This window comes from Toxotes jaculatrix, chromosome 18 (genome assembly GCF_017976425.1).
Source record: "Toxotes jaculatrix isolate fToxJac2 chromosome 18, fToxJac2.pri, whole genome shotgun sequence".
Lineage (NCBI taxonomy): Eukaryota > Metazoa > Chordata > Actinopteri > Toxotidae > Toxotes > Toxotes jaculatrix.
This window is the reverse complement of record NC_054411.1, coordinates 1,472,902-1,500,465: the sequence shown is the minus strand read 5'-3', so window position 1 is coordinate 1,500,465 and position 27,564 is coordinate 1,472,902. Positions and strand designations below refer to the sequence as shown.

Genomic DNA, 27,564 nt, shown 5'->3' with positions numbered 1-27,564 from the left:
TGCTGTAGATCTGTCGACAGAACAGGTAGAACAGAACAGGTAGAACAGAACAGGTAGAACAGAACAGGCAGAACAGAACAGGTAGAACAGAACAGGTAGAACAGAACAGGTAGAACAGAACAGGCAGAACAGAACAGGCAGAACAGAACAGGTAGAACAGAACAGAACAGGTAGAACAGAACAGGCAGAACAGAACAGGTAGAACAGAACAGGCAGAACAGAACAGGCAGAACAGAACAGGTAGAACAGAACAGGTAGAACAGAACAGGCAGAACAGAACAGAACAGGTAGAACAGAACAGGTAGAACAGAACAGGCAGAACAGAACAGGCAGAACAGAACAGGTAGAACAGAACAGGCAGAACAGAACAGGTAGAACAGAACAGGCAGAACAGAACAGAACAGGCAGAACAGAACAGGCAGAACAGAACAGGCAGAACAGAACAGGCAGAACAGAACAGGTAGAACAGAACAGGTAGCATCAACAGTCAAATCAGCTCAGAAATGTTGCTTCATATTATGATATAATGTAAGAGCAAATAAGTTAAAGAACATTACGGAGAGAAACAAGTAGAAACAACAGAGCGTTTCTATTCTGTTCTTTGACGGGACGTCTTTGACAGGACGTCTCTGACGGGACGTCTCTGACGGGACGTCTCTGACCACGCCACACATCAGCCTTTTTTTCAAGTGTTTCTCGTTGATCTCGTTGTTAGTGGAGCTGCACCGGAGAGAGGTAACGGTTGCTATGGTTACCGTTTAACGCGTTCCATTATTACGCGCTGATTTCAAACTACAGCTGTGCTTTCAAAGCGCTCCTCCTTCACTCATTCACCTTCACATACTCTAAAACGTTCACACTGCAGTGGGAAGTGAAAGGAGACTTCACACACGGTCTGACAGGTGCGGCGTCATCCAGCTCCAGTCTCACACGTCTAACATCCCATAATGTCCTCGAGTTTGGTGAGGTAAAGCTGAGCATCGGTGAAGTGTAAAGGGTCAGTTCACATCAGACAAACAGGAAAACGTGTTTCTGTAGTGTGAGACAGAACCATCCGATGGGTCAGAGGTGGAAACAGACGCACCACTCAGAGAGGAAGCCGCCAGTGAAACCAGTATCACTGAACTGTACTAACTGCACAGAGAGTGGTGGGTGAAGCTGTGCAGTGACAGTTGGCCCAGTAGTAGCCTTCCCTTTGGGCGACTGAAGATTTCCCCATAGCTGAAGCTGAAGCACTGTAGATCAGGATTATCCTGTCAGGTGCTGGGCCGTGTGATAGATACAGGATGAGCCTGACAGAGTCATGAACGGGTGCTGAGCAGTAAAAGACGGGAGACATGCCCTGCGTGTGAACTACAGGCGCCAGCGTCTGGTGATAAACAGAGATGGAGCTCTTCCTGGAGGCCTATCTGTCACGGATGGAGCTTCATTGTTCACACGGGGCCGAGGGATGGATACACATCAGCCACCAAAGACCGATCGTCCCTGATCTGTTTGTTTTTCTCTTCTTCTGTTGGTTTCTGTTTCTGTTCCAATTTCATTACTGAGCTGTGCAGATGCCAAGCAGCTCTGCAGCAGGATGCGAGTCTGGGATGTGACAGGCTCTTCTTCTTGCCGCCGCTCGGCTCTTTCGATTGCGTTCATATATTTTTATTGGAACGTTCCGGCCTGAAGGTCCAGTGGATCATTCAGCACTAACTTTCCCACAGTTTGAGTTTGAGTGAGGCAAAGTAAGACAGCGTCTGACACTCCCTGTCCCTGTGTCCGACAGCTTTTGCACTTTATACATGTACAACACTTCGGTATGAAACGGTTCATTTGAATTATACTGAACCCTTTTGTTTTTTTTTTTGGAAAGTTATTTGTGCAAAATCCTGTGAAAACCTCTGTCAGGTGTTTCAAAAGATCCTTTTAATAAACTCCCTTTCATTACTTCCATGCACTGTTCCAGCTTTTATAATGGAACATTAACACTTTACATTTGGTCCCTTTTAACAAATGTGATAAATTACTGTTAATTACATTTAATTTATGCAACAAAAGTCCCGTAAAAAGGCACACCGTCCAACCAGCAGCGAGTAAGGCCTCGTGTTCAGGAACAAAGAAACTGGCCAAACAGATAAAGAAAGTTTTGGGGGCAGTGAGTTCTCACTTCTTGGTGTCAGTCAGGATGATGTTGGCCGTGACGAACATGAGGCAGAAGGCGGCCCACAGCAAAACAAACCACACCCAGAAAGCGTGGCGGAAGGGAGACTGGTGCTTGTTGATGGCATCTCTGCCCATCACGGGCTCCAGGTGGCGTCTAGCGTAATAAACAAGGAAGGCTGGGACAATGTACTGGATCCCTGTGCCAGCATAGGATCCTGTAATGCCCACCAGGGACTCCAAGTTGTGGGTGCAGAAGGCCACTAGGATCGGGGGCACCAGGGTAATGAGGGGAAACACAACGCGGTCCACCACCCACGGGTAGGTGCCTCCGTCCCGGTGGAACAGGGTCTTCCAGTTGTTGCGAAGCGTGACGGCAATGATGGGGAAGTTGGTGCTGATGGTGAAAACCGGGAACAAGCCCAAGAAGTAGCGCAGCACTGGGATATCTAACACGTGGCAGTTGTCCGTGAAGTTCAGGGTGTACATGTCGTGCAGCAGTGAGCTGTCAAAGCAGAAGATGGCGGTGAACGACAGGAGGACGTAGAAGCCCAGGATCAGGATGTAGTCTGCCAACACCAGGGTGCCGACACGTTTCTTGTCAGAGATGGGCGTCACCAGGGAGGGCAGGGAGTGTTGGCACATGAAGGAGTAGACGCACACCCCGAACAGGTTGGGGACTCCAGAGAGAGAGGCGACAGGGGGGTGGCCCTCACCGGTGCCTTTACCGATGCGGATGAGAGCCAAGATGATCATCATGGTGAACGCTGTGGAAAACAGAAGAGGAGATGAATTAAAGGACACACCGTGACGGTAAATCACACACAAAGGTGGCGACAACAAAAACGCTGTGTTGTTATTTCCATCTCAAACCCTCTGGTTTAGGACCAGAACATCTCTGACTGTCTTTCTCAGGTGGCAGCGCTCTGTTAACTGTTCCTACAGTCCAGGCTAAACACGGAGAAGCAGCTTTTAGAGATTAAACATCACAGAGCTGAAAACAGAGGACTCTCCCTGACTTTGACGACATTTTAATCCAGGTTAACATCCTCTGCCTTTGACCAAACTCCCTTTTATTTACTTCTATTTTTATCTTTTTCATTTCTTTAAAAAAAAAACTCTACTCTTTTAGTTTGTGATTAAATGTCATGCTGCATTTTTTTATGTTTCCAATGCATTATGTGATATGGAGGCCTGAGACTGACAAAAGGTAGAGAACATTCAGATGATGAGATGGGCCTGTTTACATATGTGACAAAGTTTTCTATGACTGACTTCCAATTACATTTTACTGCCTCTTCTTACTTCTGGGCTCCGTAACCTGAATTATCTTGAACTGTGTGTATAAATAAACCTGCTGTACCTCAGACACACAGGTTCCATATTATTGTGTTACTGATGTTTTGGATGTTTTTTGCTGAAATGTTTAATCTCGTACTTTAAAGGGAAAGTAATTCACCTCATGTGGATAAAGTTCATTCTCCCAGTGTGGCCCTGCCCTCCAGCTGTTTGTCCCAGAGACATCAGCTGTGAAAACATTTCATGGCCCGACATAAAGTCACTGCAGCCAGGTGAAGATAGAGAAGCCCCCCCACCATGTGTCTCCGCCCCCTGCTGTTCACATCGCATCACCAATTGATTCCTGGAGGTGCCTCTCTGGCAGCTAGCATGAGCGTATCTAAAGGAGACCTCTGAGCGTGGCACGCGGTCCTGTTATGGGCTGACAGTCACCTCCACACACACTCAATCAGCCCGTGACACCAGGAGTTAGTCATAGCCCCGCGATGGCCAGCGGCCAGCTCCTCAGCTTTCATCATCAGCTGTCCTTTAAACACAGGATGACATTTAGGACGCGACACTCGGATCATAATTTGCCACACATACGCAGAAAATCATTCCATACACTTCCACACACTGGGCGTAATGCATAACTGACAGAGTGAGGTCCCTGCAGCCTTGGAAGGAGATATTTAAGTCAGCCCATACACCAGGTCATAGTGCTTTAACAGGGTGGAGGGGATGTGGCTACAGAACTGGACGTTTCTGTGGAGGATTAAAAAAGAAACAACAGCCATAATAACACAACAAAAGATTGTTCACTGGAGAATATTTTCTGATTGGAGCTCTGAGTTCAATCAGCTAAAAAACAAACAAACACATTTTTTGCCTTTCAGAGAAAAACTGGAAAACTGAGCTTCAAAAACACAGAGTGTAAAGATCTAACCAGCACCACCTGCTACGTAACACACCTTCATTTTACACTTTTCATAGACTCACGTCAGAGAAGACGTGAGCGCACACACACGCACACACACACACGTCAGCAGCCAACGTCTGTGAACTTGTTGTTCAGGATTTAATGCATCTTTGGCCTCCATCCAATGTAATCTGTGACTGTGGGGAAGCTCTGCGAGCTGCAACCCTCCCCACTCCGACCTTTACCCCCCCCCTATAGAGACAGGTCAAATGGTTGGGCAACAGACCAGCTTTCAAGGACAAGGACACGCAGAGGTGTTTTCATTATTGATTAATCTGACCTGCATTTTCTTGATAAATCATTTACAACTGATGAACATTCCAAAACCTAAAGGTACAAATTCATTCATTCATTTATGACAAAGAAAAGCTGTAACCTGTCACATCATGATTAATCCGTTATCACAACTGTTCTTGTTTTTTTGTCAATCCACTGATTAAACAACTAATCATTGCAGCTTTACACAGATGTCTGAGAAAGTGTTCTGATGTCTTTTATTGTCTACGTGCACCCTGTAACTGCATTACTCCCCAAAAACATCTTAAATGTGTGAAAGAGCCATCACCACAACCCATCTGTCGTCCCTTTGCTCCTCCGCCTTCACTCTCCGTCAAACTCCCGTCTTCTCCCCACCTTTCTGACTGAAAGCAGCTGTGTGTGAAGCAGCGAGCACAGCCACCTGCCAGTCTGTCCGTGAGAGAAGAAGGTGCAGGACAGGAGATCGGAGGCTTCTGTCCTTCTGCCTGACACCAGCACTCGCAGGCAGCACAGGAAGGAAACAAGCATGGGGCTTTTAATTAAGAGTACCTCAGGGTGGCTGGGCACCTTTTTGCAAGTCCAGCCAAAATTAAGATGCTGTAAGAGTGATTCTGCTGGTCATACTGGTAAGCACCCAGTTCATGTGAATGAGGGTTAATAACTAGTTATAATATTCCAAATCCTCCATCTTTTTTTCTGCCTCCATTTCAGAGAAGTCATTTGTCTTACTTAAGACACAGGAACTGACCCATTATTTTTCAAAGAAATTGAAAGTCAATCAGATGGCAGAGAGGAGCCGAGCACCCAGAACGAAGTCAGCACGATAAAGCTTTTCATAATGTGCTCATTTGTCACCGACTCTCATCTGCTCCATGCTACACGAGGTGGGCAAATCATGGCGCCATGCGACAATTTCATCGCACTCATCGCACCTGTAGATATGAATCTCGACGCTGAAGCAGCCATGAAATCAGAGCGTGTTAGCCCTGATCGCACCGACGGCTTCGAAGGACTCAGGAAAGACCGTCCCGTGGTTTGTTTACACGGTAAATTCAATACGGCCTCCGAGACCACTGGCGTCATGAAAGAGGAGGTGTAAGTCACATTCAAATGCATTATGCAGTGACACAGGAAACACACATTTAATCTAAACATGACTTCCTCTATGGTCTCCTTCCCTTTTATGTAGACGACACTGACTCACTGATGAAGCTCCATCTGACAAAACCTCCGTCGCCCACCGACAATCCAGCAGCAACATCCCCGGTCTGCCCACAGACCGTCCACGGAGCTCGCTCCTTCAGACGCACTGAGCCGTTTACCTGAGCGGAAATCTGTCAGGATATGGTGATTACATGCACTTTCACACTGACACGCCGGGCTCCGCCAATACTCTCCACTGCACCTGACATGCGAACACGGGAACTGAGTAAATTGAGCAGGTGTCAAACAGCCACACATCGCGTCCACGTAACTACTGGCCGTCCATCATGCAGCCTGTGATTTATTTTACCTGGATGAGAGTGGGAATGACCTTGTGAGGAATGCTTTAACTTAACAACCCTCCAGAGGAGGCTCTTACAGCTGTATTCTCTCTGGTAGAAAACAAAGCTGCGGCTGTTAACCCAAGGCTGGCAGACATTCTCAATACTCCAAGGAGTCATTGACTGCCTACGGAGAAGGACTGTGTCCAAAGAGATGGGATTCCTGGACTCAATTAATGAGTAGGAAATGGTAGAAGGTGAGAGGTGATCCATCTGGTGTGTGACGGAGCACAGGAAAGCTGCACGTCGGTGGGTCTCGCTCCTCACAGCGAACGGCTCGGACACTTAAACGTGAGCGATTCACTGATGATAGTGAGAAGGTCAAGGACTTCTCAGCTGCGCCTGAAAAGAATGGCACTGCTGTGACAGCATTTTAAACACTACGGAAACAAACTGTACTCTACTGTAACGCAAGGTTCTGTTGCTGCTGCTCTACTGCTTTCTAATTCTGTTTGCCGATTTAAACATCTCCCCCGCTGGTTGTTTTAGAGCGCAGCAATCATCCCATCATTAATTAAGAGAGACACTCCTTGAGCACTCTTGGATAATCTCTGCGGTAATTAGTGGCGCCGGCTCTTTGCCCACTTCTCACCAGGGTTTCAGGGTTTCTTGCTGTGGTAGAGCTCTATCACTTCAAACCTATCAGGACCGGAGCTAGCGGGCTGCTGGTGCGTCTGTGTCTGGTGGGCGACTGAGTGATAAGTGGCTGCTTTGCCTCGTAACAAGCTGTGCGATCTCAGATAGGACTATCAGTAAACACAGCACAGAGCAGCACAGCAGTTGGTCGAGTGTTTAGCGCCTCATACAGCAGCCCGGGTTCACAGGGAAGAACCAGCCAAACTCCACGACACCGTCAGACAGCTACATCAGTTAGCTCACTCAGCCAGAGCTCGGAAAACCTGTACACGATCCACAGATAAGAAGCTACGTGCACCTGCCTCTATGATCGGCAAGACAAGGAACAATTAAAACAAAGAATTCACATTTTAAAAAAAAGGTAATAACCAATTATGTGCCTGTGCTTACTGAAATTATTCCATCGTGCACCCTCCGCTCTGTGGTGGGAAGGAGGGCAACATTTTGTTCACTGATTTAAATGTTGTAATAAAAATTTACATAATTTGCTTCATATTAATGTCAAGTAAAGCAAAGTTAGAGGCTCCGGAGTTTATGCAACACATTACAGGTTTGAACAAAGAGATTCTGTCCATTAAAAAAATAACTTCTCGGCTAAAAGGTGCCGCTTCAATTCATCCCTTCAAATCATTCATGCCCACAGATGAAGGCATCGCTGAGGTAAACAAGGTCACCGAGCATAATTAGAGGCTTAGTTAGACCTCACAGATCACGTTCTTTGACCAAAGAAGCCATCCACCAAACACCCCTTCAATCACCTGGAACTCATCTCAGCAGGAAGTCAAACCTCTCATTAGGCAAAAGCACATCAATACTGAGCAGGGATGGAGGACAGGTGCACTGACAAAAGAAAAAAGACCTGTAAAAACAGTCAAAGTGGCCGCGATCATGTGGATTCGATGCTTTAGTCCTTGGTGTCACAGAAACTCAGGAAAGGAATGATGTTTTCCTTAAATGTAATTTTCCAGGACCTCTGAACTGTGGCTCTGTTGTACGGTTCATTAAGACTCGCTCATATTTCACCGTCCCTCTGTGAGCTGCATGCTCCGGACAAACTGAACTTTCCACTCAACGAGCCACCAGAGTCCCCCTGACCTTCAAAAACAATGTCTCCCCCCCTCGTCCATTTAGAATGGCACCGGGCAGCGGTGAATGTCCCCGCGGACACTTTCTTAGCTCCTTATACGATGCTGCAGTAAACTAAGAACATGAGATGGATGGTGAGAGCCATGGATCACTGGAGCTATGAGCCTTTGACTAACAGTTATTTTTTCTTGCTGCAGAGGAAGGAAATTGTGCCGCTCACTGTATTTCACCTAAACATTCAGTTTACTAACACGCACAATGATGCAAAATTTATTTGAGCATTACATTTTTGTGTGTGCTCAAATAAAATCTGTACAAAACAGAAGTGAGTTAAAAAATAAAGGAAGTAAACCTCAGCTTTATTTTATAAACTATATAAATACAAGCCTATAAAAAGTACCCAAACCCTTTTAAAGTTTTCATGTTTTATTGTTTAACAATATTGAATCAAAGTAAATTTAAAGAGTTTTTTTTCCCTCTGACCAACAAAAAAAAAGAGCCTTTAAAGTCAGTGCAGACTTACTCTATGTAAAACTGTTTAGCAGCATGTTTCAGAACAAAAACCAAACTTTTTATCCATGAAGTCTTCGTTTCTTTAACAGCTTTCTGAAACAAAGGTCAGTGCAGGATCCATATGCTCCCGACTCACCCGTTAATACAGACAGTAACCCCTCAGAGGCTCCACACTGCTATCCACGCCACCCAGGAGAGATGGGCGGAAGTGATTAATACTCGTTTACTGAGCGAGGAGGCTGTTAATGTGTTCCCTTCCTCTCATACCACTCAATATCAATTAGACAGGCTCTGTGCTCCTCTCCGTTCAGAGGCGGTGTTCTGGGGAGCTGACAGTGATCCCTCCTGCTCACAGTGAGGAGGCTGGCTGCAACAGGTTACTACAGCATTTACCTTTCCATGAATTTATGAATACAAATATGAAAGCAGAAGGTAACTAACTATTATACATCTCATTTGTATTCATACTGTCTGAGTCTTGTTGTGATTTATAATGTATTTGAAATATACTGTAAAAGGCCAATGAACCTCTAACTACCACCACTAATTTGGCTTGTAATGTCGCCTGGTGACAGAAGTGCTGTTTCCATGCTTTTGTCTAAATTCACAAAAGCCACTTGCAAATGATGACTCATCAGAAAGGTTAAGGTAATGATGAATGTCATGTGCAGCATAAAGGTCAACAAGCTGTCGAAATTTCAAAAGGCGATGAATGACGACTGGTGGGAGTGGACGGTGCTCGAGCCTGTCAGTCAGGGTGGGAGGATGGCGAACTTCAGAGAAAGTCTTCCAGGTTATCAATAACAAAAATGTATATACGGATGCTTTTCTCTGTCTCTGCAGAACGCTCTCTGAGACACTGTTCAGAGACATCAGTAAATATTTGGACTGAGCTCAGTGACAGAAAACTCTGAAAATCTACAGCTGCATCACAGAAAATCCACTAATTCTGTCTCTGAAAGAGGCCTGCTTCAGAACAAGGTGTCACACTGACCCGAGCTAACGGTTACTCCACTGAAAATCCCAGCATGCAACAGGCAGCGCAGCAGCAGGCAGTCACACCATCACTCACGCTTGCTGTAATAAACAGGGCTCGCTGGGTAAGAAGGTGAAGGTGCAGCTGAGCGACAACAACCGTGACCAGGCTGGAGCCGAGGGCAGGAGGCAGGGCCCCGACGCACCAGCCGGCCGTTAACCCTGACATCCAGCACACCGTGCTGCCACACAGGTCAGCACAGGTGACTGCAGGTGTATCCAAGGAGTGGTGAGGATTGGTCAGGGGTGGGGTCTTACATCTGCAGAGTTTGGTGTCAGTGGTTCTAGATAAAATAAATCCAGAGGCCAAAATAATCAGCTGAAATTCTATCCGAGTGATCCCCCAACCAGAGTTTACAGTTTCCTCCTTCAGTGCCCAGTGGCTGAGCTCAGCTTCAATTCATCAGTCAAGTCACAACCACCATTTTTCATGAAAGAGCGAACTAAAAATCTTTTACAGGAACCTTCAGAGCCTGCAGGGGCTCCGTGGTGGATGCTTCAGAGGCAGGTGCTGTGTGGAGTTTCACTTTAAGCTGGTTATTTCTAAAATGGATCACATGCTGACACGTTCGAAGCAGCTCTGAAAGCACCTCTGACTGCCTGCACACATCCACAGGGGAGACCTGTAGGATGTTGTAGTCACAGGGCGTTCACAGCAAACACCCTGCAGCTGTCCAAAAAAGACGCATTTCTGAAAAGAAATAATGTCTTAACAGCATAACTGCATTCTGCTGTCCCTTTTAGCAAAACTGTCTGAACAGGAGAAGCACTCAGTTCTCTGCAGTAAACACCAAGACGCGAGAAAGAAAAAATAAAAGGAACAAAGCCAACGGTCAATTAATGACCAAACAGAATCATGGACAGAGCGGCCGATGTCTTCTTTGTATTTTTAGAACATGGCCAAGACGTCTAAGGTCTGATAATCAGGTATTCTGATTCCAGGGTTGTTACCCCCCTTCTTACCGTGATCACAGTGGTAAACACTGTGTGACTCAAACCAGTGTATACCTGGAAAAAAAATCATAATATACCACAGTGTTTCTCTAAAAATGAAATCCATTCCAATGTTGTTCTAGATTTTTTAAACCTAAACCTGATTTTATTTTATTTATTGGATTTCTGAGCATGCGTTTCCTGATGTTATGGCTCAAACACACAGAGGAAAAATAAAGCTTCCTCTGGAGCGATTCTGAACCAATCAATTACACAGGGAGCTGGTGGAGGGCGAGCACAGATGAGGAAGAGTGAAAGGTGCGGCTGAAACCCCCTGTGTTATTTAGCCAGTGGACAGCGTGCATGCTGCTGTGTTTGTGTGGTGTTTGCGGGAGCTTGCACGCGGCTGTGCGGGGGTGGCGGGAGCACCATGATTCAGTGGTGTTGTGATTTCAACAGCAGGCCCAGGACGGGCGGTTTATTTTCGTCCGTCGCCCTGTGAGTGACGGTCCAATCAAGCTTGGGACGGGCTGTCAAGCCTGTCAGGCTGAGGAATGAGGGGAGATGGGAATCAAAGACACAGAGCAGGACCAAACCATGATGGACGGACCTGGGCACAGCAGCCACACAGGTGTGGGAGGGGGTGGGGGGTGAGAGAAATGGGAGGAGACATCTAGAAAATGGAAATATGTGTAGGTAGAAAGAGAGGGCTGGAGGAAAGCAAAGGGAATCAGTAAAAAGGGAAAGAAAAAGCTGAGATCTCTGAGGTCAAAAATCTCAGCAAACTGAATAATCAGTGTTAGTGAGGGAACATTTCTTTAGTCTTACCAATCCAGCGCATGAATGAGGTGAGGATCTGAAGATATTTGGTCTTCTGAGCGTTGAAGAAGGCGAAAGGTCCCAACAGAACGGTGAACACACTCTGCAGAGAGATAAAGAGAAGAAGTGGTGAATGCTCTGATTGCTGTTTAAGACTAAACATGTTTAACTAACTCAGGATGACACAGCCCTCCTTCCATCAGCACTGTGGCATGTTTGTGTTTGCCTGACCTCTGTTAATACTCCTTCCCTGACATGTCATTCTGAAACACCAGTGGAGACGCATCATTCCCCAAGTGCTGCAAAAATCCCATCAGCACTCTGAAAGATAGGTGAACTGATGAACAGGTGGACTGATCCACAGCCCGACAAAAATTTCAAATCCTCTCAGGCCACAGCTCTGATTGCCTATCAGAGACTTTCTTTATCAAGAGCTGCAATCAGAGACAGTGGCTCAGCTACTGTAGCTCCAATTCCATCAGTTCCCTTCAGTCCTCCTCCTCCTCCTCCTCCTCCTCCTCCCCTCTGTCCCCGTTCTCTGACGGTCTAAGAGGCATGTGATCTCAGACGCAGGCACTTGTGTGCCATTTCACCTCAAGAGCAGCCGCAGGGTTTCAAAGAGGGACCTTACTCTCCGATCAAACACATATGGACAAACACACACTTACATACACATCTCTGCAGAGTAACACTTCAGGTCAGAGTTGTGCTCAGACACGAAGAAAGAGTGGACAGAAAGACGGCTGCTCCACGAGCTGCGTGCCAGAGTGACTTTGCTAATGCTCAGAAAAATCACAGCAAAAAAATATTTCAGCAACAAGAATCTAATTTATAATAAAGGTCGAGCATTTTATTCATAATGTGCTTCAACAAGTTTGGTTTTTGTGATGTTCAGGTTTTTATTGATTATGAAGAAAAGGTTTGGTCGCATGGCAACATGCATCACTCCAAGGTCACAGGAACAGATATCACTAAAAGACATGTTGTGGAACTTTTACTTAACATTAATGTAAGGTGTTTGCACGTAATTAGACGTATTTATAAACTAAGCTACAGGGGGCATAGCTTGCAAGAGCAGTTTCTCTAAATTAGTACATCATACCACAATGGATGATGCAGTGAGGACAAAATGATGACTTAAAAGTTTCTGAAAGTGTCCAGCAGAACAGAACACTGCAGGGGAACGAGGGATTGTCGGACAGCAAGAGTCAGCTATTGTTTCCAGATGTACAGATGGACACCTGAGGTATGTGTGAGCGTGAGAGGTGAAAAATAACAGCCTGTAATTCTGCTGAGTAATGATGATGCCTCTGTGTCTATGTATTTAAATATTACCTGCTGTCTTCTTGGCAAAGTGCAGCCGAAGCTCAAGACGAGCCAAAGCATAAATCTGCACAGGCATTGGAGGTAATGAATGAATCGTTATGAAAAGAGATGTGTCTGAAGACGACAGTGAAATTAATGGCAGCTGGCTGACGGGCCCTGAATGTTCCACACAGGAGGCCTTTCCCTGAGTCTTTGCTTTTCTTTCCAAACCACACTGTGACCTGAGCCTGGGCCTGATAGTTCTGATATTTTTTCTGTTTACTTTATAGTGTAAACAGTAAATAAATAGTTTATTTCCACAGCTGTTAACATAGTTATATAGAGTAAACGCTCCTACACAGACAGCTCTCAGTAGATCCAGCCTCGATGGGCAGAGAAATATCCCTGAGGGTTAGCAGCTCTGAGCCTGTTTGTACGAGGACACGTGGCTGATGAATTCCTCTGCAGTTTCAGGACCACTCATGAATCAAGGCTGCGCCTCCCACTGCTCACAGTCTCCCATAAAACCCCCGACTGAACAATGGCCTGAGGACAGTGGACTGCTCAACTGTATCTCAACAACGAGAGCAATGCCAGAGCACCACACCGCCCCAGAAAAGAAACGACTACCACACCTTCTTCTGTAGAGAGCAAACTGCACATGCAACAACCAGATCACCAGCACAGACCATCACGTGGCTGCTGGGAATGTGATTATATTCTATTATTCGGTGGCATGTTTCTGTTATTCTGAATTCAACAGGTTTTATATTAAGAAGAAAAGGACTAAATTTGAATCATACAATAACCCATGATGATCTTTGGTTAATCATGTCCTGGGTAATTAACACTACTGACCACCATTTTCAAAGCACACCTTCATTTTTATGTTGATCTCTAAAACCTTGTTATACTCGGGGAAATGGCTGGCACTAATGTCATATGTAAAATACCTGAAGTTAATGGGCTAAATCATGTAAAACCGCCAAGACAGTCCATTAAGTAGACAATGGGGGCTTAAACTAAATATCAGAGGATGCATGTACTCCCACAGCGGAGCACAGGAAAGAGAGGAAGGGTGTGAGTGAGTGGGCGAGCGTGAAGGCATCAGATGCCATGTGCTGTAGGGTGACTCAGACCCAGAGAACTGGCATGACCCTACCAGGGCAGAGAGAGAAACTGGTAGTGTCACTGAAGCCACAGCCAGCAGGAGATCACACTTCACCCAGTCCACCTTAAAAAAAAACAAAGGTAGTGCTTCTGTGCACTTTGAATAGGATCTGTGGTGCATGAAGTAGGAAGCACACAGGAGGTACAAAAAACAATGGACAAGGACAAAAAACAGATTCATTTAGGACAACGTACATTTTCACAGCACTGATTCCATCAGTACAACAACTGTCATGTAAAACTCGCCCGGTCTTTTCTTTCCTGACGAACAGAATGGATTAAAAAAAAGGGGCCACCTCTGACAGAGCGCCATGACCCACAGCCTTGGGATTATATGGCAAAAAACATGTCTGTTGAGCACAGTCTCTACAGGTAATGTATTTACTGAGGAATCCAACAGTGAGGAACAGTCTCACATGTAGATTTCTTCTACATGTGAGACATTAACTACAGTACACCTATTTTATTTAGCCCACATTGTGTGGTTCTGTTGATGTGCAGCAAAGTGTCACATGATGCTGGTGCTGAGAGCTCTACATGATGGCTGTCACATGATGAGCTGCGGCGCCACAGCGGACGTGTTTTTTGCACCTGAGACGTCCTGATGTGTAAAATGATTGAACACGTTCACAGATCTTCATGTGTCAGATGAAGCTTCAGAGAGAGACGAGAAAACCTGCTGAAAAGCCAGAGAAACATTTTCTGCACAGAGAAATCATCATCGAACTCTGTGCTTAATGATGTACAATCTAATAATAATAATTATATTAATATCACACAGGTTTGCTGGAAACATGCAGCAGTGTGAACCAGAGAAATAAAACTGTCAGACAACAGGAGAACAAGAGATGAATATAACTAGAGTTTCATAACGCAGACAGATTGACACTTGGTCCCGATGCATTTATTCATTTAATACTTTGTTCAGGCCGTTCTAGCAATTTCATCTCACTCTTGCTTGCAAATGCCGACATACAGATTTCCGTCTGCATTTTTTCCTCCTCGCCACAGAAACTGCTTACGTTTCACGTTCGGTTTAATAAACGTCTCAATAAACAGAAAGAAATTCTGTCAGGAGAAAAGTGGCATGAATCAGTTTTGGCTAGATGCTTCCCTCCCATTTCCTGCTGTTTGGCAAGCTGATGGGTTTTGCTCCTCCGGAGCAGCGCGCTCATCAACTATGTGCATTTCACTTTTGACAACAAAGACATTCTTAAATTCAGCCATTTCCCCCCCTCAGTGTGAGACAACACCTTTCTGGCTGCTGTCACACACTTCAGTGAAACGGTGAGTCTGAGACGAGAGACTGCAAAGGTGACTGAGGCGGGTACGAACACTGAGCTCCGTCCTGTTACCTCTCCTCAGAGGGTTCACACTGCAGGTTCATCACAGAAACAATGAATTATCATTGACTTTTTATAATGATGGACGTGTGCGGTGCTCGGCCCAACATGAACTCGAACACTCGCAGTGGTTTTAAACCCAATTTCAGAACCTGCTGCTCTAATATTATAAGGAACCATTAAAATTTACAACATAAACATCTGCCATTCTTAAAGTACAGGTACAAATAAAATATAAGTGTTTTTAACAGTAGGCGAGCGTGATAACTGTCCACCTGTTTGGATCTGGCTTTTAAAGGTGTTTCATCCTCATTAACAAACAGCCTCGGTTCTTTGTGGAACACCATTATTTCGGTTCCAAACAACACCTTTTTATCTGATCCTCACTGCCCTACCAACGTCTCATTACAGACCATGACCCAAATCATGGAAATGCTCAGAGGGCAACAGCTTTTCATCATTATGTCGGAGGCAGAGGGCCGAACAACCTGCTGCTAAACCCATTTTTCCTGCTCTCCACGTGGCAGTAAACAACACTTCCAACAGAAGTCTCTGCGATGCAGTCGCTCGGCAGTATGGACGACACATCGGGCTGATGTTGAACTCGGCCGCTTCCAGCTGTGAGTTTGGAGCAAAGGGTTTTTGGAAAGAAACTACACTGGCATTTAAACGTGGGCTTTTTTAAAAACAAATCAAAATGGGAACTTGCTTGTGGCCGATTCAGATCGGGCTGGGGACCTTCGCCGCCCATCAGTCCCCATCTTTCTCCGCTAACTTCCTGTCAGCTCTCTGCCGTCCTCTGTCTAAAGGACATAAGTGCTTTTTAAAAAGCAACAGAACGGCATCACTTTTCTACAACTTCTCCATCGGCTTCTGTGACGCTGCAAAGTTATAATTTGGGAGTAAGAGATTAACGGGGATTTGATATGGTCAATGATCTCAATTATGGCGAAAACCTGCCACCAACTGGCAACCCAGGCTGTAGCTGTCAATCACTTTCAAAGTCTATAAAGAGCAGTGTTTTGGATTTGTGCGGATGAGAGGGTGCCGGTCCAATCCGGTGCCAATCCACTGGTCTCATTAAATCAGCACATATGTGAGTGTTTCTCCTGAGCCACGTGTTGCGTAGGCTCTTCATCCATCACAGTTGGGCTACATAAGTCAATCCCTGACCGTCCGCCCCCATTAAATTATTAACCAACATATTTTTCTCTTCATTTCTGTAGGGCCAGCCAAACACTGTGACGGCACAGATGTCCTCAAGGTCCTGGACGTCACTGTAACTGAATTTATATCCAAGAGAGCCATATGAGCGCTTTGTTCATGACTGCCAAGCTGTCAGGCACTTTAACTGTGAAATCACCGTTTAGTTTTAGATTTTGCAAAGTGATTGTCTGATGCAAAGAGGGCGAGCAGTAGAAGACCTGGAGGACCAGCAGAGATCACGGTGGGTAAAAAAAACTCCAGCGTTGAAAATGGTAAGTGCCCTGATGGTTCCATGCGGTGGTCCAGCCCGGACACTGATAATCCGCCCACAATCAAACACAGAAAGAGGGATTATAATTCCCAATCCCCACGGTCCCAAGATCCCTGGCCATTTGTGTCTGATGTTAATCTTTATTCCAAACAGATTTCAAACAGAAAATACTGAAACTGCAGCTCGTTATTCGTTCACGTTGTCTTTATCGTTTGTTATCGTAGCTGAGATGCTTCCTCACCAGCAGAGGAGTTGAAAAAAAAATGCAATAATTCAGGACCTCTACAACTGCACACACCATTTAACTTTAATTAAAACATGGAATTGAGACCTTAAATGTTTAAAATATAGAATCGAGCAATTTGAGACTTTTTTTCAACCTACAGACAAATTGACAGAAACAAAGCCAGTGAGCCACAATTTGCATTTCGTGTCATTAGGATTGATTGATCGATTGAAATCAATCAGAAATGAAAAACGAACAAGGTACTCAGTACATCACAATACATACTGTCTATATGTGAGTACGTGTTCATGACAAAAACAGGAATCAAAGTCTAAAAAAGACAGATTGTTTAGATTCCCAGACAATATTTCTTAATGATGCAGAACAAAATAAAATGCTGTGTGACTGCGTGCCGCTGAGAAAAAACCACACTCCAGCCACATCACACACAGGATGTAATGGAGTACTGGATATTATGGGGCAATTCATTGCCTTGGTGTTGACATGTATGATAAAAGACTTGAGGTAAACCTGACCATGGTGGTATGGAATAGAAATGGCATAAAATAGGCCATAAAAGCCCAGGAGATACGTACAAACCCTTATGATAGCAATAACAAGTCAACTGATTCACTGAGCACACCGGCAGCAGGGAGGAAAAGGAAGTAAGACAAAGATGCTCAACATGATGGTGGGGGTTGGTGCTGTGAGTGGATAGGCAGATAATTCAGAGTGGAGCAGAGACCGTGCCTGGGAGGCAACGCTGTGCACTTACAACCATATTGGAACTATACGTTTGTCAGGATGAACGAGAGTCTACCCTCAGCGCCATTAATCACCGGCAAACATCTCCATCAAGCACACGGAATTAGCATAAATAAATAATAAAAGAATGGATGAGTAAAATTATTTGACTTGTCATATTTCAAAAACCAATTAATGGAACCAATTAAGATATATGGTTCCATGCTGCCTTATGTTCCCTTTATCAAGAAAAAATGGACTATGGGTAGTTTACCCTGTGGTAGGAATCCCAACACACAGTCTCTCAGAGACACACAATGTGTAAGTGACAACGTAATTAATAACAATTAATAACGAGATGAGTGCACTTTGGCAAAGGATGTGGAGCTGAAATGACTGCTCAATGAATCACAAGTCCACTGACAAAATAATCTCTGATAATTGAATAATTGTTTAAGTATTTTTTAAAAGTTCTGAATATTCTCCGGTTCCAGCTTCTCACATCTCTGTGTTATTTCCTTTTAAACGGAATATTTTCACACTGCAGGTCAGGTCAAACACACAGTCACCTTGAGCTGTGAGATTCTGATTTTCATTTTCAGTATTCACTGACATTTTTTAGATTAAACGATTAATCAATGAATTGATAAAATAACAGTTAAATGCCAGTCCAACAGAGTGACAGAGGAACAGGACTAAGACACATGGTTTAAATGTTCTGTGGTTCATTTAATGAGGTAATAAAGTTGATATATCGGTGCTGCTGAAGAAAGAATCTGACATTAAATGTCTTCTACACAATAATCAGTGTGAATGATGCTGTGTGTATATAAATAAAGTCAAAGCCATCAACAACAACAGAGGACAGCAGGAAGACAAACATGTGCCTTCTCTTCAGTGTCTGCAGACCTGGAGACCCAGGAGCCATTTTAAAGGTGTTTCTGTCAAATCAAAATGAGTGACAGGTGTTGGCCTGGCAGACTAAACATTTTGCTGACTCAGAGCGTAGAACAAAACATTATCACCTGAACCTCCACAGGATCCTGTACGTTCATGAGCTGATTGATTAGAAGAGACATGTCTCAATTTTATTTCTATTTTTTTTTTTAAAGCTAATTATGAATATTATTAATAAATGACAGATTTAGGGTGAATGTGATAATTTCTCTGAGTGTGTGTGTGTGGGCATATTTTTATGTTTTATGAAACAGGCATAAATATAACTGAGCTTATCTGCTGCCAACAGAAGCCTCTCTATCCGTCTCTTATGTGACCGTCTCTGTCAGCTCCGGACGTTTGCTCCCACCCCTTTGGGTCTTTGGGTCAACGTCAACAGCTACAGAAACTCAGCTTCCTCAAAGACAAGCACACAAAAAATACCCCACACCAACACACACACACACACACACACACACACACACACATATGAATAAATAACGCTGCCTCTCTCGGAGCATGCCCTGCATCTGAAGGAGAAGCGCAGCAGGCTTCAGGAAGCCAGTGGACCAGACTGAGGATGACCTGTCAGGCCAGATTCGACTCGCTGGAGGTTTGTTCAGGTCCAGGTCTGACATAACTTTACCCAGTACAATAACCTGATAACCAAGCACATACAGTCCCCAGTCTTAGGCACATCATTTTAGATTATTGGACAGTTACACTTCACGTTCACCTGGCTGTGCGTGTACGTGACTCCTCACCTGAAGAACCAATCACCTCTGCTGCCACAGCAAATGTGTTCGTGTTGTGTTTACATTGACAGGATTGTGACTCTGTCCTACGTCAACACACAGTGCTGAAAAAGTACTGCTTCTCTGTTCTTGTGTGGACAGTGGAAACTGGACCATAGCATATTCTCATGTGGACCTGTCCACCCATGCACATCTCTCTGCCACGAGCCCGAGAGCTTGCACAGATGATAATAGGAGCATGTTTACTGTAACTCTGGATGCAGGATGGAAACAGTGCAGGAAAACCCAAACTGACTACAGTAAAGGAAACAATATTAAAAGTATATGAATAAAATCTGAGAAAATACTTTTATCTAAATGGATAGATTTGAAAAGTCTAATTGAAATGAGCAGAATTATAGAGAAACTCAACACAGCTTTGATTTAATTTGCTGTTGGTGAAAGTGAAACACATCCAGCACAGTACCCTACACTGTTAATTAGGTACGTGGCCCTGGAGACTGTCGTGTCTCCACACAATTAAAGATAGGACTGTAATGAGGGGAAGGTAGACGACTCAGACAAGAGCAGAAGTGGAGGAGGGATAAAGTGAGAGCAGAGATGCAAGGAGAATGCATCATCGTGTTTCCTGAGACAAAGTTCAGTCAGCCCAGTCCGTACATTTTATACACTGAATGAAGATGGATCGCTAAATGAAGCCAAGACAAAAACAACAATTGTAAAATTTTGGGATTCAATTCTGACTCGGGCTATTACGCTAAAAATTAACGCAATCCAAGAACCTCGGAAAATATCACTGACCAAGACTCTGGGAAGATTAACTATGTGACATTCAACTTTAGACCATCGAGCCGACCTGATGGAAAAAATACGGAGCAGAGACACTTTTATTTCACAGCAGCGCTACTAAATCACACAGTCTCATCACTGTCAAGCAAAGACTGCTCCAATATGCAAGCACAATTAATGAGTTGGATGTTCTGTTTGTGGCAGAGCTCATGTGTAAAAGTTAATCACTCACTGGTCATCTGCAGTGTGATTTAGCAGGTGATTAGGATGTTCCACTTCCACGATTTTAATAAGAACAAAAAGTCATCGTGCACAGAGCCCTCACCTTCCAGCAGCAGGGTCACATCTACCCTGAATCTTGTTTATACACCAGGAACGAAAACTGAGCAAAGATAATTCAGAAAAACAAAAACTAAGTAAAGCAGCTACACAGTGTAACCCTGGTGCTACAAACAAGAAAAGAAAGGACAGTCACCTGTAAGCACACACTGATGAGCATCTACCTGCTAATTTTAACCATGACTTTGAACAAGCTCCCGTTTCCAAGACATTTGCCAAATTAAAAGCCATAATATGCAGTTCTGCTCCTCAAAGAAAGGAAACATTACACACAGAGCACGGAAAAATAACGAGCAACAGCGCACACTGAAGATTTATGACGGGCTTAGGACACATCTGGGGAGGAAATGAAAAACGATAATTTGCCTGTGGTTTAATAGGACGATGGCTATTTCACGACGCCTATCATCCCAACTATTGTAAAAGGGAGGCAGAGAAGGAGGGGGAGGAGGAACCGGAGGGAGACTGTATTTCAGCACTGGACACTTTCCTCCCAAATTAAATAGATGAAAGACCTTATGAAAAAAATGAAAGAATAAATCAAAAAGAAAACGTTTTGTGAATGTGCAATACGTTAAGACAGAACTGAAAAAGAAAATGGGAGTTATTTTATCCTCCACTTTGGGGAAGGGTGCGACGGGTCAGTGGGCAGCACTTAAAGAGCTGCTCCCTAAGGAGCGACGACCCAGTCTATTCAGAAAGACACGGAGGTGGGTTCCTGCTCCAAACAACAGCACACAAACCCACAAACATGCAGCCGGACCCAGAAAGAGCTCAAGGTCACTCTGGGTCTCAGTGCGGACGACTACGGCTGTAATCAGTCCTAACCGCTGTACATTTCATGGAAATCACATTCATTCGCCTTCAGCAAGTGAGACCATTACAACACTCTGAAACGTCCTTGCACTAGATAACCAGCTTTACACTACTCACCCCCCCCACCACCCCCCCACTCCAAAAAAGACAGGAAAAAAAGTCTGAGTGGAAGGACCTTGTTAAGGGACAACTGGAGTACATTTACATTTACTTTATCCAAGGACAGATACAAACATCTGTGTCACAGACTGGTGGAAACAGAACAGCACAATTATTCAAGTAAAAAGTAAAAGTAAAACGAGGGATAATAGATTAAACAGACTAAATATTAGAGCTAGACTGATAAATTGGCCAATATTAGCTTGGTGCATATGTCTGACCTGCTCTCTGTAACAGCATCACACCACTTCCTCCTGTGATCCTGACAAACAAGAGGAATTACTGAGTAAGAGTAATTACTGTGGTCGCTTCAATGTAAACACATCATTTTTGTGCGTTTGCTGAAACAAATGATATTGTTGTGTTGTTAGAAGAACGGAGACTGTGCGCACACACACACACACACACACACACGATGCCCTTGGTCAGACTTTAGCTGGGAACAAAGCTGTATTACTGTTTAATGAAAGCATGATGTTAGAGCGTACAAGTACACATTAACCAGCATAAGAATATTGAATCGTTCCGTTTATTACTAGCTAATTAACTAAATATTAACCAAAAAAAAAATCCAAAGGCAGGTCAGTTATTCCTGCATGGCTGTGTCTCACGCTGCTCCCTCATCACCAGGAAGCTCCAGTGACCCCGGCAGCAGCAGCAGTAGCAGCAGCAGCAGCAGCAGCAGCACCATGCATCTCCTCCCCGTCCCGATCCGCTGCTCTGATACAGCTTCCTGCTGCTGTGTGGAGTGAACTCCCCTCGTGTGCGTCGCAGCTCAAACACTTCTTCCTGCTGCGATAATCTCTATTAAACCATCTGTACTGTCATCTCTCCACAGCCGCGGCCCTGACTGGGAAAGTCGCTGCCGCTCGACTACAGCATTTACTGTACCTCCTCACTGTACACATCAAATATGAGGCTAATCCTGCTCCTAAGTACCTGTGCTCAGGTGAGTAAAGTTAATCCGATATCGGTGTTTAAATGGAATGAACGTGGTAAAATACGAAACTCGCAGCCTCACTTCAATATTTTGGGAGGAAATATTAGGTGCCATTCAGGTAAAGAGGCTGACCTGTGAGGGCGGGTTATTTTTATCCGTTTCTCTCAAAAAATACAGTTTTATATAAATAAATAAAACTTTTTTCATCAGTCTTAACAGTAAATAATAAAAACAGTAAATGACTGAGTTCTGGGAAGACTGTAAAATCACCAGACCAGCTTTTAGACAAAGTCGTAGGTTGGACAAACTTCTTCAGAGAAACCTGTCCTCCATTAGCTAAACAAGTGAATGATTTATGTGCCACACGCTACAGATGCAGTTAGCTGTCTGTGACAGGGTAAAACACTGCAGTAAAAGAACGGGCATCAAGGTCGCTCAAGTTCCTCTTGGAATAAATCTTTATTAGTCAGTTAATTAATGAATCAGCTCTGTGGCAGGTTGGGTCATTTCTACACCGTCAGGGGACGAGCCACAACTTTACCTGTGCTTCAAATGAACTTTATTTCAATGCATGAGGCAACGAATGGCTTCACAGACAAGCAGCGTAATTGAAACATCTGCATGAAGATAAGAGGTGAACAATGCAGCGTAAGCATCATCTGCCTTTGATCTCATAACCCGCATTGATTTTCCATCACTTCCCACACACTGGGAGAACAATAAATCAGCCATTTAAATTGTACTCGCTGTCCAGCGGGGTGGAGTGTACCAACCACTGCTTGGCTAGCCACTGTGACAAAACCCCTGCAGTGAAATTCAAAAAGAAAACTTAGCAGGGGACAATCAAGGACAGAGAAGTTTAATTGAGGTCTCGGGAATCTCTGCCGGAGCTGAACAAAAACCCAGAAAGGCTCCACTGTTGCACAGCCCCTTAATCTTTTCAATCAAAGCTGCGCAAAGGCCCAGGATCAACACTGAGGGCGCTGTTATGCAATGGCCTCCATCATCTCCCTTTCACACCCCCAAGGCCAACAAATATTGTAGATATTGGGAGAAAAGCCCTCAGCTGTCCACTCAGGCGGCGAACATGAGAATCAATCAGCAGCGGAGCAAATCACGGTCAATTGATCCTCTTAAGAGCTTTCAGATCCTCGGATGAGGAAAATGGCTGTCGTGGCATGTCCACAGCTGACAGTGCTGCTGTGTGGAGTCCATACTGATTTAAGTCAAAGATCTGACCTGATGGAACGTCGGCCGGGCTGCTTCAGGCCTTATTATCATGAAGTAATTAGTTAGTCTCTGTGAATTCAGCACTGAGGTCTTTATATAAAAACACCTTCTATAATGGGAGCGTGATGTCCATTAGAATATCGGCATCGTTCTGTGGCGGCTCGTGGCCTTTGAGGGCTGAGTAAAACTCAACATGACAGAGCTGGATGGACTGTTGTGATGATCACAGGCTGAATTCAGTTAATTTAACTGCGTGGAAACCACATATTTATCCCAGTCTCCCCATAGGCTGCGTGTCAGTGTCAGCGCTGACACTCAGTTGATGTGACTGACACATGATGAGGGAACGGGCTTGAGGTGTGGGACTAAAAAGAACCTGTGATGCCTGAAAACACAGTAAATTCAATCATGTCATCCATGTTTGAAAGTGAGAGACTAGGGTCGGGCGACACTGGGAGCAACAGGCTGAAGTTACTGACAACAAACTGCAAACAGTGGCAAAACTCACAGATGGACTGAACCAGGTTTAAGGCTTCGCTCACTTTTCCTCACTGCTGTAGTGCTATTGGGTGAAAGGTCTCCTCCTATTTACAGTGACAGCTGTTCTCAAACCTAAAAATAACTCACAATCTGTTGTCCACTGCGAACAAAGCGCCCACCACCACCCCAAAGAAAAACACTGCAGAGCAACCATCCGAGGGAAACCTGCTGAAACTAAGAGCACAACGTCCACACAGAGATGGGTCACTGCTGAAATGATAAGTCTGTTAATCGTCAGAGAATTTATCAGCAGCAGTTAAAAAACATTCAGCTGAAACAGTGAGCTGATGTCTGAGATGTGACCGCTGTGACCTGTGTGTGGTGATTCGGAAAACCGGGGCCTACGAGGCAGACGGATACTCAAAAACATCAAGTCCAGTGGTGGGAAAGGAGGGAGTAAAAGCATCTTAACTCCTGTGGACAACAATTCATCCTGAAGGACTCACAGGAGAGAGCGTCCGTCCATCAACAGCACAACTCCCTCTGTCCGAATCACTGAGACATCAGCCTCCCTTCCCCTCTCTCAGCACCAATCACCCACGCAGGGATTAAAGCTCTTTAGAGCAGCACCATAATCAGGCCGCTCTTTAATCTCTCCACATTTTCTAAACTCTAAAAATGTTATGGCTGCAGTAATGTCTCTATCATCACTCCCAGCGATTCCCGTGGACACAACCGAGCAGCTCATTCTTTGCTGCATGGCCCAAACATAACGCTGCTGCAGGCATCGGTGTGTATGAATTCACACCATGGTGCAGTACAACACACTTCAAGTCTGAAGACCCAAAACTCTGACGCTGTTTGCATCTGAATATTTATCTTGTAATAAATCATAAATCAGCCTGTGAGTCATCCAGGATGGATGGATCAGGGGGACTTAGAGTGGCTTAAGACATCACCTGACATCTGAGCTTCAAAGTAGAAATCCCAAACACACACCTTCCAAAAAACCAATAAAGGTCACCATAAAAGTCTGTTTTTCAGAGAGCAATTTAGAGCATGGCTTCCCTGAATGACCCTCCAAAACTCTGCACCTCAGGAAGACCTGAGTGAAAATGGTCCGTTACAGAAATAGATAACACTGTGGGAGAAGGACACCTTGTCCTTGCAGCTCTCAGTAACCCTGAGAATACAAAGGAGCCCAGGTGGATCCTGGCTGGTTCAGGTTTTGATAGCTCTCTCCACAGGGCAGAGCACAGCTGACGAGAAACAGTCAATTATTTAGACTCATCATTCAGAGTCTGGGCGGTGTCTCTAGGCCAGAGCCTCTGACCCAGTGAAGACACACACACACACACACAGAGTGGAAGGAAGTCCAGCCACTGTACAGTACGCTAACAGGACCTACTGAATGTTTCATCACAGTTCAGTGATTTTTGATTTATTTAAGGAAGTAAAGGTCAACCAGGACAAAAATGAAAGATTTCCTGGGTAAAAATATGAAAGGAGACTGTGAAAAATTCACAATGTCTATGAACAGATGGATCAACAAAAAAGAAGCTGAAATGAAGTGAAGTTAATGGACAATACTTCATTTTTTTCGCTGTTGAAGACGAGATACAAAAACAGAAACAGACTTCACGTTTGCCCTTAAAAAGTTAATTCCTTGGCTTAACTGGAATCTGATTTGCTGAGACAGAGACGTCCATAGCAAGGACACAGTAATTAGTTGATTAAAATAACGAGAAGACATGCATCCAAACCGCTGGAGTATAAACATCTCCACATGCAGCTCAGAATAAATGTGTGGTTACAGCTTCATGTTACCTTACTCACAAAAGAACGGTCCTAACCGGCGTCACACTGAGAGGTTTCAGGTTTAAACTGGAGAATAAGTGCACTGGTATCGGTGCAGCACCCGTATATAACTGAAGACAGGGTCAGATCATCCCTATCTGCCAGCGCTGACTGGTGAAGATGTTCCTCGGTGTTACGGATCTAATTCCCTCTGCGGTTTCATGATGAAACTGGGAAATTAGTCTGCAAAACTGCAAGTGTAAACAAATCGACCGGAGATTAAGAATCGGTATTATTTCAGTTTGCTTACATACACTAAGAGGCTTAGGCCACGGGAGATAAAGGAGGGAGAAGTTCATTTATTGGCAAATTATTTGAGGTCGGCTCATTCCATTAAAATATAGGCAAGGATGGGGAGGAGCGAACGAGAGAGCGGTGACGCTGAGAAATTATACAGGAGGAGATCAGCACATCTATCACTGTCGCTGTGCAAAGTTAAAGCTCGAGTGGAAATCAAAGTTTGGCTCGCTTAACACTTCAAGGACACACACACTTTCTGTGGGCTGCAGACGTGAGGTGTTCAGAGGACAGAACATGAAACACAGGCGACGCTTGGACCTTTAAACCTTTTTCAAAAACGCACGTCCACCTGTGCTGCTCGGGTCAAAAGCATATTCTTACACACCATCCAGCAATAATTAGTCAATAATGCTAATTATTTGGATTTTGAAGGAATTAGTTCAGAGCAGACGTGTCGCTTCACCACAGGCTCTGGCCTCAGTTCTGACATTTTAAAGCTAAGCTCATCTTCACCAGTTGCCCGGACGGGGAAAAGAGGAGACAAGTTACAGGCAGAGTGTCTCACAGGTTACCAGGCAAGAAATGGGGGTAAAGAGAGGTGACTGCTGCTGGGATGAGGAGTCAGTGCTTACCAGAAACACCCTGTACGCATCTTTCCTTGTGACAGAGCCCCAGCACGGGTCAGTGTCGTTGTACTTCACACTTCCAGCGCTGCAGGAGTGGTTTCCACTGCACAGGAACACAAACACAAACAAACAGCTTAATGTTTAACCCCAACCTTGTGAGATGTTGCCATCTGAAACAGGTCGCCTCTTATTACTCTGATAAATCTATAGTCTGAACTCTCATTACAGCTCGTCACGTAAAATGTCTGAGTTTATGTTTTATCAAAGGCACAATCGGATAAATCAGCTAAAGGGAAAGCTGATGTGTGCAGCAGAGGTTGTGAATCACTTAAAAGCAATCGCAAACCCTATCACTGCTGCGTGACAGGGTGAGCTTTAGTAAAATCATCTGGTTCTGCCCATGCTACTCAGAAGTCTACAGTCTGCGCCTTCAGGCAAAGAAAACTGCTTTTGAAGTCTCAGTTACATCTCACATTTATTCTTGCTGGAAGGTTAGCAAGGTTTGGACCACAGCGGAGGAGAATTTAATACGATAAGACAGCGTCAGTGTGCTGTGCCTGCGGACAGGATGAGGCGCGGCAAATCTCTTACAACAACAATTAGAAGAGGAGGACAGAAGAGTTTATACTGGGACTTTTTTTTTTTTTTTTAACTTAAAATCACCAGCCTGGTTTAACCAGAACGTCAGACTCACTGGTCACTGTGCTAGCTGTGATAAACCACAGAAAACAACAGATGAAGAATTTTCCTGCTGCTCAGACATTTCAGTGCAATAAAGATCTTTACAAAAACGAAAGCAATGCTGTGGACCAAGTTTAATCAGAACTCACAGAAATACTTTCTCTAAAACTGCCTGGAAACATCAAAAACATCCGTCAGAATCTTAAACTGTCGCCCTCCTGAATT

The 27,564-nt window shown here is 44.6% G+C and overlaps 1 protein-coding gene across 2 annotated transcripts in view; it reads right to left on the bottom strand.

Annotated features, from left to right (window-relative positions):
• Nucleotides 1-364: 364 nt before the first annotated feature.
• tmem104 (transmembrane protein 104) overlaps nt 365-27,564 on the bottom strand; it is a 38,100-nt gene continuing 10,900 nt past the window's right edge. For both annotated transcript variants that reach the window (XM_041062848.1, XM_041062849.1), the window contains exons 8-10: nt 26,665-26,761; nt 11,236-11,329; nt 365-2,912 (exon numbers count right to left, since the gene is read on the bottom strand). In XM_041062848.1, the coding sequence (XP_040918782.1) occupies nt 2,149-2,912; nt 11,236-11,329; nt 26,665-26,761 (955 nt within the window). In that variant the 3' untranslated portion in view covers nt 365-2,148. The remainder of the gene's footprint in view (nt 2,913-11,235; nt 11,330-26,664; nt 26,762-27,564) is intronic.